Source organism: Alosa pseudoharengus, unplaced genomic scaffold, assembly GCF_046254945.1.
Source record: "Alosa pseudoharengus isolate Yale_2024_CS ecotype anadromous, Long Island Sound unplaced genomic scaffold, YU_APseudo_1.1 YU_APseudo_1.1_scf_16, whole genome shotgun sequence".
Taxonomy (NCBI): Eukaryota; Metazoa; Chordata; class Actinopteri; order Clupeiformes; family Clupeidae; genus Alosa; species Alosa pseudoharengus.
The window spans coordinates 36412172-36426693 of NW_027468630.1; the positions used below are offsets into that span (position 1 = coordinate 36412172).

Sequence of the window (14522 nt, forward strand, 5' to 3'; positions counted from 1 at the left end):
CTCGACTCGTCTTTAAAGAGCCGTCTCCTCGCTCTAGCAGCTCAACATTTTCAACTCTTTCTTTTTTTTTTCTCCCTCGCGCTCTCTCTCTCTCTCGCTCTCTTTTTGAGGGCGGTCATGAAAGGAGGCTCCTGCCTCACCCCTCCATCTCTCCTGAGCTTTTCGTAATCTTTCTTCCTGCCTGTCGGCTCTTTGCTGAGGTTTTGTTTTTTCTTTCTTCTCTCTCTCTCTCTCTCTCTCTCTCTCCCTCTCTCCCTCTCTGGGATCAAAGGAGGAAATGAGTGATTAGAGCTGCCTGAGGGGAGGAAAAAAAGAGCCAAAGCAAACCGGCGTTTACCCTGGAAATGCCAGAGGTGAAAGGCATGCAAGGAGAGAGAGAGAAAGAGGGAGAGACCCAGAGAGAGAGAGAGAGAGATGATAAAAGAATGTAGCGCCGCCCCAGAGCAGAATGTGATAAACAGAGGAAAGAGAGTGTGCGAGTTAGTGCATATTTGTCCACCCCCGTGCGTGGTGCATCCTCACAGCTCGACACGTCAGGCCCCGCTCTGAAGGACCGCTCTGTTTGGGCCCCGTGGAGCCTCTGAGTGGACAGAGAGAGAGAGAGAGAGAGACTGCAGCGCCCCAAGGATGAGCCCAGCCGCCCCCAGACCCCCCTCCCCCCTCCCTGCCCTGTGTGCCATGGGCTCTGCTCTGCCTCTCCTTCAGCTTCAGCATGAGTCACTGCCTGCCTACACACTGTGTGTGTGTGTGTGTGTGCATATTTGTGTTATCAGTTAGTTTATGCATGGTTCTGTGCCTGTGAGAACAAGTATGTGTGTCAGCTGAGTGGTAAGCTGTGAGTGTCATCCCGAATATGAGGCTGAGTTAATGAAAGTATGTGAATGAGAGTGTGTGTTGGAGTTTGCTACAGGGAGTGTGTTTGTGTGGCATAAGACTTGTTATTGCGTGTCTTGTGTGTTTCTGCTGTGCTGTGGGTCTGTCCTCCCTTCATCTCCCTCTGGTGTGCCTCTCCCTTTCTGTCTTTCTCTCTCCCCCTCATTTTTTCACCTCCCTCTCTCTCTTTCTTCCTCTCATCCTTCTGCCCCCCCCCCCCTTTCTCTCTCTATTCGTGCTCCTGTGCTTCTCACGCTCACCGCGCCACTAATTTGCCTTTTTGTCTCCTCCTCTGTGCCTCTCATGCTTCTGACAGCCTAGCGACTTGCGGAAGCACCGCAGGAAGGTAATTTAGTGGGAATGCTTTTGGGCCCCCAAGACCGCGCACACTTAATCAGCCGCACGCCCCCCCCACACACACACACACACACACACACACACACACACACACACACACACACACACACACACACACACACGTAGTAGCATGGCCGCCTATATATAGGGTTCATCTTAAATGGTACATGGGGGGGGGTCATATTCAAAGGTTGTCTTTGATTAAACTTGTTATAGTTTGCCCTTTTCTTTGGTGCCTCAGTAGTTTTGTTGTTATCCATATATGCCTACATTTCTTCATTTCGTTTTATTGGGTAACAGTACAAATTGCATTTTTTTCCCCTTTGTCTTTTACAATGCAACATGAAAACCCCTAATTAACAGGACCACCATGAACATACAGCTGTCATTGAATCTTAAATCACGAGCAATTCTTATTAGAACTCTGTTTCATTACATTTGTTACTAAATTAAAAGCTGATGTTTTACTACAGTGGAACAAAGGCCGTGTGGGTTTAACAGTGTTGATGTGCACATTTGGCAGTCTTAGGGGCCAGTCTTCTTACTGCTGCTCCTCATATTGCTATAGCCATATTGCTCACTGAGCTTAAGCACTTACACCGTTTCTTCCCTTTGGCTCCAGTCTGAGCAGGACGACAAAGCCACCATCAGGTGCGAAACGTCTCCCCCCACCACCCCGCGCTCCATGCGTCTCAACAAAGGGGCCATCCACGCGGCCAGTCACGAAGACATCCGAGACATTCGCGGGTGAGTGCTCGGCGTCGGTCAGAGGAGATGGACGCGACGTCTGTCAACCTGTCACCACTCAGACACACCCAGACATCCTGGAATCTGTGGTGCAGTTACATGACTCAGACGTGCACTCAATGAGCTGCTCTGTAGGATTGATTGGTGTTTGTGTCTGTCTGTGCTTGTTTGTGTTTGTGGCTGTCTGTGCGTGTTTGTGTGTGATTTGTGGCTGCATATCTTTGTGTATGCTGTGTGTGTGTGTGTGTGTGTGTGTGTGTTTTACTCTTTCCCGTGTGACGATGCCCGTGTCCCTCTGTAGTATCGCTGGACTGCAGGACGGTCAGGGCAGCAACCCCAGCAGCAGTAACAGCAGTCAGGACTCGCTCAACAAGGCTGCCAAGAAGAAGAGCATCAAGTCCTCCATCGGCCGCCTGTTCGGCAAGAAGGAGAAAGGCCGGCCCAGTCCCTCCAGCAAAGACTCCAGCCTGGGTGAGTCCCGCTCCACCCTGCCTCTCCCCATCACGTTCAGTCACACTCCGTATTCAATTCAGTTTCCTTTAGATGGGGCAGAACAAATGGATATGTCTCAAGGCGCTTTACAAAGCCTAGCTTGAACTTTCACTACAGGACCTCATGAACTAGGCCCGGTCAGTCAAGGCCATAGTGGGTGTCTTTCTCTGTGACACTCATCTGTAAAATCCAGGTCATGGAGACACTACCTAAAGACAGTTTATCTCTGTGGCTTTGTATTTGTAGGGTGTATTAAGGAGACATTGACTGCGTTAGCAGACTGTATTGTCAGTGTGTGGTGCTTGTATGTGTGTGCAAACAGCTGGGACCCCAGAGGGTGAGGGCTCTCCAGACGGGCTGGGGATCAGCAAGCTGGGCGGCCCATCAGAGAAGAACAGGAAGCTGCAGAAAAAGTGAGTGTTTCACTTCCTCCCGCAGATGCAGACTGTTTTGTTACAGTAGACCTTTTTTCCCCTCATAGTTCAGCAGTGGGTTGTGTGTGCGTATCCACATCGGATGTGGTCTTGCCGCAGCGGTAACCGCAGTGCTGGTGACAATCGAGAAAGTTGTGTGTCGTGTGTGTGTGTGTGTGTGTGCGCGTGTGTGTGCGAGTGTGAGTGTGCGAGTGTGAGTGTGTGTGTGTGTGTGTGGTGGTGGTTCATCAGCCACACGGAGGCAGTAGCAGCGCTCTCTGGCGGAGTAACAGCACTGCTGAGAAGTGGAGCTGCAGAAGCAGAGTGTCAAAGCACTCGCACCACCACTCCACCTCCCACCTCCACCCTGCTGCTCACGCGCTGCCTCTGCACACACAGCCCCCACCCCACCCCGCTCCCCTAACTCCTCTCCTCTCTGCTCCTCCTGTGTGGTCCATCGGTGGCCAGGGTCCAGACGAGGCCACTCTCTCGCTCCTGTCAGCCAAGCGCTAAAATCAGCTGCATTTCAAATCATTGGGGCTGGAGCGTAAACTCCTGTTGGATGTCGTTTAGTAAAGCGCGGGTTTTAGCTCTTGGCTGCCAATAGGAGCCGTTCTCTAGAATGTTCTCTAAACTGTCTGCAGTCATCATTCGCAGCGCATTGTCATTCGTGTCACAGCCTCCATTTCTCATCGGAGAGCCTTTCAGTTTCATCCATTGCAGTTCATGTGATCATTTCTCATTTCTGCTTAACACCAGTGTGTGGCTAATAGATGCAGCTAGGCACATTTCTGTAAATACATCTTATGCCTTTGTGTGTTGCTCTAATTTGTGACTAGATGTTGCCTCCATAATTTGCTTCTGATCACATGTAGTTTTGTCACCATGTGTTGTGTGTGTTGTGTGTGTGCTGATTCTGGATTATTATTCCCTCTCTTACCCCACCCTCTGTCTCTCAATGTGCATTTGTAGTCCCAAAACAGGGTAAGTGGCTCCATTTTGCTTTTTGCTTTGGCTTCTTCTGCCACTCTTTCTCTTTTTCTTCCTCTTTTTTTGTTCTTTTTTGCTTCAGAGTGTGGTTGGCATGGCTTCCCTCCTGAATAACTCCGAGCGGCTGTCTTCCCAGATGCCTGAATATGCACAGACAGTGCATTCCCCCCTCCCCCTCCAAAACTACTAACTCTCAGTGTGCCTTAAACCTCAAAGACTGGCATTGTACTTATGAAAGTGCGCTGGTTATTGTTGCCGTGGCAGGCGTGTTCTTGATGCCATGTTTGTGTGCAGTCCTGCTGTCTCTGGACTGTCAGCCACGTTGTTAGCGAGATGGAATTCCTTCACTACGAGGTTTCACTATGCTTTCATAATACAAAATGGCAAGCCAGCGCCATCTAGTGGTGCAACCTGTACTCAAATATTTGTGGCAAGGGTATTATTGAAAAAGGTTGAGATACTTTCAGCATGCACCACTTACAAATAAACCATTTGAGCTACCTTTAAGTGAGGTGTTCTGTAGTGGATGTTGTAGTTGACTAACCCTGGTCTTGTTCTGCCTGCCCTTGTTTATGACGCTGCTCTCTCATTACTCTAGTGTCGCCACCACGTCAGCCACAGATATGTCTTGGATATTTATTTTCAGCATAATCATCATATAATTATAATGATACTTTTAAATATCTCAAGTTTTCCCCAGAGATATCTAATGATTGACAGCTTCTTGGATGCTCATGTGGTGGTTGCAGTCATAGTTTGGCATCAGACATTGTTGTGCGCAGGGGCTTGTGTTTTCCCTCCTCGTGATGCTGAGTGGTACCAGGCTGTGGAGAGCCTGTGTGCTATCAGCTCTGTCTTTAAGCCCTGACAGTATGGCTGCTCATGGATCTGTGTCATATGTTACCAACTGGGTTTGGGCTGCTCCAGTGATTTGATGCCCCCCCCCCCCCCCTTTTCAAGAGTTCAAGCATGAAAGAGTGTGTGTATGTTTGTTCGTCACTGGTGTCTTCCTCTCGAGCCTGGGACTAACTCTTGTTATGTTTGACTATAGGCATGACCTCCTGGGTGTACTGTGTGTTGGGTCTGTGTATGTTTGTTTTGACTGTGTGTGTGTGTGTGTGTGTGTGTGTGTAACAGCGCGAGTGTAACATGCTTGCGTGTATCCAACAGGCATGAGCTCCTGGAGGAAGCTCGTCGGCAGGGCCTGCCCTTCGCTCAGTGGGACGGACCCACGGTAGTGGTCTGGTTGGAGGTAAGGGCAGAGCACCCTTCCACACTATCCAACCTTCAGTCTCCATTGCTGTGCAAATGGTCACCACCTCCCTCTCCATCTCACTCTCTGTCTGACCCCTCCAGCTGTGGGTTGGGATGCCCGCCTGGTATGTTGCAGCGTGCCGTGCCAATGTGAAGAGCGGCGCCATCATGTCGGCGCTGTCGGACACAGAGATCCAGCGGGAGATCGGCATCAGCAACCCGCTACACCGACTCAAGCTGCGGCTCGCCATCCAGGAGATCATGTCCCTTACCAGCCCCTCCGCACCGCCCACCTCCAGAACGGTACACACACACACACACACACACACACACACACACACACACGTGTGTATACATATGTACTTACCCACAGATCCCTGCTGAAAAAAACAGCCTGACCTGACTGCTGGTTTAACTGGCCGTGCCAGCTTATGTTGGTCAAACCAGCATGACCATCTTACACCAACAATGTCAAGCTTGGCACCAGCTGTATCCCACACGACAGGCTGGTCAAACCAGCATGACCAGCTTCCTCAGGTCACGCCAGCATATCCAGATGATGGTCCAACCAGCTACACCAGCAAAGACCAGCAAGAGCTGGAAGAAAACCAGCAAAGACCAGCTAAAACCAGCTACCAGCATAAGCTGGTTTCTAGCTGTTTTTTTCAGCAGGAATGTGTCATTGAAACAGAAGCACATGCATACAGGACCCCTCATATGCACACACATGTACAGTATGCACACACAATGACAAATACTATTGTGTAAATACATACTGGTGATAAGCCCAAAATATTATTTTCCACATATAGTAATACTTTTATAAATGATGTATTATGATAAAAACAACAATGGATTATTATGAATAACACTGTATGTCTGCAGACTTGCTGTCTGGATTAAATGATGAAGGATTGGCTCTGATTTCAAATGAACTAGCGTTGCATTAGAGCTGCAGTTCCACCGTGTTTCTGTCGAGGCTCTCCCATTTCAGCACACTGTCCACACCAAACAGTAAAAATCCAGACTGAGAAAGTGCCGGTCAGCCCACTGCTGTTAGCCAGCCCTCTGCGTTAGCTCATTAGCGTTGGCCTGAGCCAGAGGGGCAGGCCATGAGGGGAAATCAGCTGCTCCATAGCAGCTGGGTGGAGCACATCTGGGGCAGATCCTCCACTCTCTCAGCCTGGAATTCCACTGCTGGTTTGCACTCTAGATCTCTCTTAAAGCTTACATAACACTGATCAGGACTGACTATTTCAACGTGAAGGGCTGTCAATGGACAGCAGAATAAGCAACAATCAACAAACCAGAAATTTGCCTGGGTATACATTTGTGTGCGGTAAAGCCCCAGAATCATTACAGCTGTTTCTCTGTCATTAATAATCAATCTCAAGTGTCTTCTTTTCTCTTAAACAAAGAGCTCCATAATCTTTAGTCCATCAGTGATTTATATGGTACATGACCAACTTTCTCTTCTTGATTGGCGCATGCTTATCTTCTCTCACTAACATTTGAGGCCAACACCAATCTGACTGCACGATTCACACCAGTGACGGTTAACCTGGATGATTTGTCTGCCTTTTCTGTTTGTTTATTTATTTTCTTGATTTGATAATTGGTTCCTAATATGCCTGCTACTCATTAACATTCCTGTGCTGTGATGTTCTCTCCTCCTCCTCTTCCTCTTCTCTTCCTCTTCTCTTCTCTCTGAACTCCTCCCCTCCTCTCCTTTTCTCTCCTCTCACAATGCTTCTCTCACTCACTGGACTGTGCTTGTCACTCACTTGGGTATGTCACTCGATTGGGGGTGGTGGCGGTCCGTCGGGTCACACGACGGGTCATGTGATTAGTCCACGGGGAACGTGTGGGTGACGCATGAAGAGATGGAGAGCCTGGCGGCCACGCCTCCCACGGTTAGTCACCCTCACCCCATTGGCCAGATTCTTGTGGTCGGCTCCACCCACCCCACCCTAACCCCAGAGGCTGCGTGAGTGGTGTGGGCACGCTAGCACACATGAATGTCTGTCTCTAGAGTACAGCTATTTAGACCACACAACTCCTTTTTAAAACTTGCATATGAAGGTGTCTTGTGCGTGTTTATGTATGTATGTATGCGTGTGTGTGTTTGTGTCTGTCTGTGTTGTGTACATGTGTGTTCTAGGTTAAGACTGTGTGTAGAGCATGAGACGGCTAATTCATAGTTGCTGGCTAACAAACCTCTTTTGCTCTCTTCCACGCTAACGCTAACCCGCTAACCTCAGGAGGATGACGAGGGCACCTGGGCCCAGGTTTGCACCTGTCTCTGTGTCTCTGACCTTAATCTTAAAAGTGGCGCGCCCCTGTGTTTTTAGCTTGATTCTGTCATACTTGCTTTTTGGTTTCTCAAGGGTGGCAAGTTCTCCATCTTATTATCAAGACTTAGTCATAACTTCTGTCTATTGCTTCCATCATATCACATCAGGTTCTACTCATGAAGCAAGCACAGTTAGATTCCATATTTGCCTTTAAAGGCACAGTTAGCCAAAAATGAATACACAGCCATTATCTTGGCTACACAACCTCATAGCCACCCTCCCATAAAAGTCTCACATATAAGGACTTATCCAAGTGGAAATGACCAAAACAAGTTATCCCACCATCCACATTCATAATGCAGCAACACACTGGTGCTTTACAATCGGATTGTCTAGCTCCTTTTGTGTTTCTCTGAACAAGGGACCTATTATGGGATCCCACCAGTGAAGAATAGTAATGACAGAATTTCCATTTTTTGGTAAAACCATCCCCTCAAAGCTGGAAAACCTCTAAAAGCCTTACAATCCCCATGTAGTCACTTGATTTATGCACCTGAATGTTTTAGATCATTTAAATATAGCACAAGATTAGGGAGTTAGTGGCAGTCACTAAGCAGTGATGAGTGTGAGATGGTGTTGAGCAATTTACAACACTAAATGTCAAACCCAGGTGGTGCTGGTTCCTTGTTTTTAATCTTACAATGGTTTTAGAGATTTGTTGATTTATCTCAGTTATTTTGGATCCCATTTTAGTGCACTGAGCGCTTGAGCTGACTGTGGTGCTGTTCCAGTGGACTTGTAGTGGTGGTGGGCGAGGCTTGTGTGTGGACTCCTTCTTCCCTTGCAGTAGCACTAGTACTAGTCGTAGACCCCCTTATGCTCTGGATCTCCGTGGGTCCATACCTGACTGTGTGTGTGTGTGTGTGTGCGTGTCTGCCCCAGACTCTGGCGTATGGCGACATGAACCACGAGTGGATTGGTAATGAGTGGCTCCCCAGCCTGGGTCTGCCCCAGTACCGCAGCTACTTCATGGAGTCCCTGGTGGACGCTCGCATGCTGGACCATCTCACCAAGAAGGACCTCCGGGGTCAGCTCAAGATGGTGGACAGCTTCCACAGGTTGGACACCTCCTCCTCACCCCAAGCCTTATCTGCCAAGCCACTTTTGGTATGGTATGAATGCGGAGTTGACTCGTGCTCTTACTGGTCTCTGCTGTGCTCAGTGTCGCCCCCTTGTGTGTATGTGTGCCCCTACAGGAACAGCTTCCAGTGTGGGGTGATGTGCCTGAGGCGGCTCAACTACGACCGGAAGGAGCTGGAGAGGCGACGAGAGGATGCTCAGCTGGAGATCAAAGGTACAGACGACACGTGACGGTGTGACTCTGTGTGGCTGGTGGTGCTGTGGTAATGCTTAGAGCATTGTGTTGGAGCTGTGGGAAGCTTTGCCACCTGGTAAGCGGTTGGACTGGTTTCTATCCCTGGACATTGCGAGTCTCTGTTGCTTTGGATCAAAGCTTCTGCTAAATAGGACTCACCATAAGTTGATGTTAAACTGCATAGCATGTCATGCTCCTCAGAATGGCTACATATTCCATCTGTACTTTCTGTCATTTGGAGGTTTCCAGCATTTATGTTTGTTAAAACCAGTTCTGCTCTGATAGGGTTCATCAGTGTCATCTCATATGTTCCTCTCCCAAATGTTATTGTTACAATTCCGTCTGGCCCAGTAAATACTCCATCGTTGTTTACTTCACCAGTAATGCCTCTGTCCCTACCGAGCTTGTGCCGGTGTATGTTCCAGACATGTTGTGAATAAGTGTGTGTGTGTGTGTTTCAGACGTGCTGGTGTGGAGTAACGAGCGGGTGATCAGCTGGGTGCAGGCCATCGGGCTGAAGGAGTACGCCAACAACCTGCTGGACAACGGCGTCCACGGGGCACTCATCTCCCTGGACGAGACCTTCGACTACAACGCCATGGCCCTCCTGCTGCAGATCCCCATGCAAAACACACAGGTGCCCAGGGCTTGGCGCGCTCACACACACCCTCTCACACACACACATGCACACACACACCAGGCTATGTTGTGTCTACAGAAGATACTACGGCCAAACGCTTAGATCCACATCCACGGGGCCTAAGCATTTGTTATATATGGTATATATACTCTTTTGATCCTGTGAGGGAAATGTCTGTTAGCAGAGCCTATATATATACTACCGCAACAACTTGCTGCGTTAGCCTCAAAATATATTATTATTATTTTCTTTATTATTTAAATATAAATTATTTAAATTTAAATATAAAGCACTTTGAGCTGCATTATGTGTATGAAAGGTGCTCTACAAAAAAGGCTTATTATTATTATTATTATTATTATTACATGGTGAGCTTATGAAGTGGAACTAACTGGCTGCCGTGTGTGTGTGTGTGCGCAGGCTCGAGCAGTGCTGGAGCGTGAGTACAACAGCCTGTTGGCCGTGGGGACGGACAGGAAGATGGAGGAGGTGAGTGACCACTGCAGCATCATACCCACCTCACGTGCACGAGACACTCTAGAGCGTATCCATGACGCTCTCACTCTTTCTTTCCCTTTCTCAGCGTTCGCTCTCCTCTCTTCTCCTCTCGCAGGACGACGACAAGAACTTCCGGCGAGCCCCTTCCTGGAGGAAGAAGTTCCGTCCCAAAGACGTGCGGGGCATGAACATCGGCTCGGCCGACACGTTGCCCGCCAACTTCAGGATGGCCAACAGCAGCGCTTCTTCCCCCGCCATGCAGCCAAAGAAACTCCAGATGGACGGTACGAGGCGCTGGGGTCAGATGGGTCAGCCAGTTCGGGGGGGGGGGGGGGGGTTTTAGTAGGATAACTTTAAATAACATCAAATGAATCACCAGTGCAGTGTTAATTATGTAGAGGATGCTGATTGCTCTCACTAATGGAATGTGTGCTTATTGCAAATGGCCTGCTTGAAGTGTGTGTGTGCGCGTGTGTGTGTGTGCTTGCATATGAGTGTGTCGTATCTGCTGTGCTGGCTGAGCTACTGTGTGTGTGTGTGCGTGTGTGTGTGCGTGTGTGTGTGCGTGCGTGCGTGTGGTCTAACTGTGTTTGGGTCTAACTGCACGTCCTGTCCCGCTGCATGTCCTCGTCCTGATGGGCCCCGCAGCAGCGCAGATGCTGGACTCTGCCACGGTCAGGACCTACTCATGCTAACCAGGCCTGCCAGCCCGGCCCAGCCTGATGGGCACCATGGTGAGTGGGAGCCGTGTGCCATGAGCCGTGGCAGCTAGCACCCTAACTCAGTGTTTCTCAAACTTTTTTTCTGGGCACCCACTTTTTAAAAATCGCGACCCAACTCGTGACTGTGGTAGTTAACAAACTAGATCAGTGGTTTAATGGTTTTTCTTTCATTCCCCACTTTGATCAAGGGGGCATTCTCGAGCCCCACCTGTCCCTCGTCGCTCTAAGAAAGTGGGAGGTCAAGCTTAAAATTGTCAAATTTATTGAAATAATGACAAGTTCTAAATATATCCTCTTCAACAGAGATAAAATTAGCTGGTGCTGCAGATATAATAATAAATAAATACATAACACATATTTCTGTTTTCCAGCAACATATTAGGAAGCATAGGCCATTTTACAGCATTGTACAATATATTCAATGAAATACCAACATGCTGCATTAAATGGATCCATAATCCATTTAACAATCCAAAAATATTTCCCAACCTGAGCACTAATGGTTGGGAAATATTTTTGAAATAAATTTTGCAGGGATGTGATGTAGGCCTACTGTTGAATACATGGGATCACAAGAGTGGCTCCCAATCAGACGTTTCAGCGATTTCGCTCAGAAATCTCAAAGGCATAATACTGTCGCGATCGAGGCGCCTGTCCCATACTCAAGTTTTTTTGGTGAATGCAGTAATCTTATTTGCTAGGTGAGGTAGGTGCTTGTCTTTGCCTTGTAACTTGGACATTTAACTCAAATGTATCGCTAAGATATATCAAATATATCGCTAAGATAGGCCAGCTTCGTCAAGAAATGTTCATTAGTGAACGTGCTTGCAGATTCAAACATGCGCTCTTCCTCCAAGAAGAGGCGACTCGGAGCTCAAACACGCGCGACAGCACTTTACCTCGGGAAAGCCACCTTGCCTCGCTGTGAAACAGTACAGCCTTTTGGTCAGCACTCTCACAACAACGTTCAAAATCTCATGTAGGTCGGGACTAACTAAGCTGCCTTGACACGAGCGCTTCCCTATGAATAACACAGTGCGTCCATTGCGCATCGGGTGCTACCTGGGCCCAGGCTACAGATAAAAAAATAAAAAAACTCCTGTTTTTCACGTCAGTTCGCGCCCCACCTGGCATGTCTCCGCGACCCACAGTTTGAGAAACGCTGCCCTAACCAAACCAGACTGAGCCACTGGAAGTTAAAGTGCACTCTTATTAGAACTCATCATAGTCAGTTGAACATGTGCCTAGATTTGCCTTTTAGATTTGCACTTTATGAAGTGTGTAGAGGTGCCTCTGAGGTTTTATCTTACAATTTAGTTAGGTACATTTGTAACATTGATCATTTTTAGCCATTTGTAACATTAATCATTTTTAGCCAATTCTTAATGGCTTAAAAGAAAATGTCATTGCTAATATTACGGCTACCTCCTTTACTACCAAACTATGTTGGTTAAATGTACTTGTTACCTATAAAGGACTTGGCATGTGTAATAAAGTGTGTGCTGCTTGATGCAAATAGTTGCGGCTAACATGTTCTGTCCTGTTGGAGGTAGAGCGTATTTAGATGTGTGTAGTAGCCCAGCGTGCTGCATGTGAGTTTGGGAACAGCAGTAGCCGTGTGGAAGATGTGTGTAGTGGCCTGCTAAGCCCAGACGGCCATGCCTGTGGTCAGTGAGTGCTGAGTGTGAGTTTGGGAATAGCAGCAGCAGTGCCATGTCAGCAGGAATGACTTGACAGAATTACAAGAGACGGCGACTCCTCCGCTATGCTGCTTACATTTAAAATGGCTGATTGTGGGGCTGAAGAATTCTTGGCAGTAATGCATCTCTGTCCTCTTTCTCTCTCTCTCTCTCTCTTTCTCTCTCTCTCTCTCTCTCTCTCTCTCTCTCTCTCTCTCTCTCTCTCTCTCTCCCTCCCTCCCTCCTTCCCCCTGTCTGTCTTTCTATCACCCCCTCTTTCTCTCTTGCTTTTACCCCACCTCCATCCATTTTTCCCCTGGCTTCATTCTCTCACTGGCCGTCCATCCATCCATCAACCTCCCTCTCTGCTATTTGCTCTGTCTTTCTGTCTGTATGTGTCTTTATGTCTCATGCTCTTCCTCTCCCTGTACCTCTCTCTCTCTCTCTCTCTCTCTCTCTCTCTCTCTCACTCACTCGCTCCTCTTCTTGTATCTTCCTCCTTCTATATCACTCCCTTTCATTTTCCCTCTCTTTTCTCTCTCAGTTTATGCTCATTATCTCTATAGGTGATGAGCTTGCCGAAGAGGTGGACCTCTCACCGAGCTGAGCTCTAAATGGACGAGGACTCTTAAGATACTATATCATGGAAGAAGGCATTTGCAAATCTCCCCCGATAGCCTCGAGAACATATTTTAGATGTAATGATTATTATATTTATCTAAACCAATGGGACATTTCATTTATGTAGTTCTACTATGTCTGTATGTAAAAGTTTTATTTTTGTTTGTCCCCCCAACATCATTTCTTTTGTTTGTCTATATCATGCTTAACTCTTTCAGATGTAACTGAATGTATCACGAGTCTGAAGTTTGTATATTTATCTTACAAACGTTATCTAATCTTTTTATTCTCACCTTGTTATCGACCAGATGTACTTTTTTTCCTTTCTACCCATTCTTGTTTTTAATCAAACTTAAGCTCAAGTGACTTTATTGTGTGATTTGAACTTCATTTGTGTCACCCTTTTAGTTATGGATCATATCGCTGTTGATCATTTCTGTTTGTTTTTAAAAGTGGCTCTTTAGGTCAACTGTATTATGTGAATATCAGAACAGGTGCAAACCATAGACTGAAACTTCCTCCTCAAACTGATGAAATGTGGACACTTGACAGTGGAGCATGACACCCCCCCCCCCCACACACACACACACTCCTCTATCCCTCTGAACCCTGTTGGACATTTCATGTGAAACGGTTCGCCCCTTTCTTTGTACTTTTTTCCTGCTAAACCAAAATGGAACTCTTGAATAAGCCATAAATGGTAGTGACAATGAGGGCTACTTTTTTCGGAGGCATCTTTATTTTTGGACAGAGGTGTTCCTGCCGAAAACCCAGGTTGTCCGGTGATCCTCATGTGCTGAAACTCTCCATTCCTACCCCCTCCTTCCGCACAAGAGACACGTGCGAAAGCAAACACATCTGTATGAGTGTGTGCATTTTGCACACCTGCGTGTGTGTGTCTGTGTCTGTGTGTGCATGTGTGTGTGTTGCGCTGAATTGCTTTTCTCACAGGACCAACCCCACTGTGGCCTCAACTCAAACCACGTGCTGCCCTCCCCTTAAGAGGGCTTCATGATCCCACCCACGTCCACCCGCTCTACTCATCCTTTAATCAAGCCTTATTGCTCTCTCTCTCTCGTTTGTGTTTTTTCTATTTGCTGTCCATCCTCATTGTTGTTTCTCTCCTCGTCATCGTGTAGACCTATTTAGAAGTTGCCATTTGTTTTTGCTCTTTCTCTTTTGGATCATCTTAAAGGCTGGATGGTTTCTTTTTTTCCGTCAAGGAAATTAATATTGTGATCAGGTCCCTCTGAACTGTTTTGAGCAAATAATGTAGAGGAACTGAAGATACCCTTTACCCTCCCAGAAAGTGCTGACATGTTGGTAGTTTGTCATTGTTCTTTGTGCTGTAGGATTTATGCACACTTCAAATCATGTTAGTCCTGTTTTTAAATTGTCTCCTATATCGCGGTTTAAAAATCTCCTGATCTTGTAACAGAAATTATGTACAGTCTGAGTACTTATGAACTATTTTTATCACAGTATTATTTATTGCTTCCTTTCAATAAAATACTGAAACTTATTTTCCACTGCCAATAAAAAGACTAAGTCTTTGTGTTAAAAACAA

The 14522-nt window shown here is 47.2% G+C and overlaps 1 protein-coding gene across 11 annotated transcripts in view; it reads left to right on the forward strand.

Annotated features, from left to right (window-relative positions):
• Positions 1-14522, forward strand: part of ppfia1 (PTPRF interacting protein alpha 1) — a 50387-nt gene extending 35865 nt beyond the window's left edge. The window contains exons 17-31 of one of the 11 annotated variants that reach the window (XM_076287907.1): positions 1853-1977; positions 2279-2448; positions 2792-2882; positions 3855-3866; positions 5043-5124; positions 5229-5429; positions 6977-7039; positions 7388-7414; positions 8363-8538; positions 8677-8774; positions 9257-9432; positions 9856-9924; positions 10019-10217; positions 10582-10667; positions 12879-14522. In XM_076287907.1, the coding sequence (XP_076144022.1) occupies positions 1853-1977; positions 2279-2448; positions 2792-2882; positions 3855-3866; positions 5043-5124; positions 5229-5429; positions 6977-7039; positions 7388-7414; positions 8363-8538; positions 8677-8774; positions 9257-9432; positions 9856-9924; positions 10019-10217; positions 10582-10628 (1536 nt within the window). In that variant the 3' untranslated portion in view covers positions 10629-10667; positions 12879-14522. The remainder of the gene's footprint in view (positions 1-1852; positions 1978-2278; positions 2449-2791; positions 2883-3854; positions 3867-5042; positions 5125-5228; positions 5430-6976; positions 7040-7387; positions 7415-8362; positions 8539-8676; positions 8775-9256; positions 9433-9855; positions 9925-10018; positions 10218-10581; positions 10668-12878) is intronic. The other 10 variants (XM_076287909.1, XM_076287913.1, XM_076287910.1 and 7 more) reach the window with 10 other exon arrangements.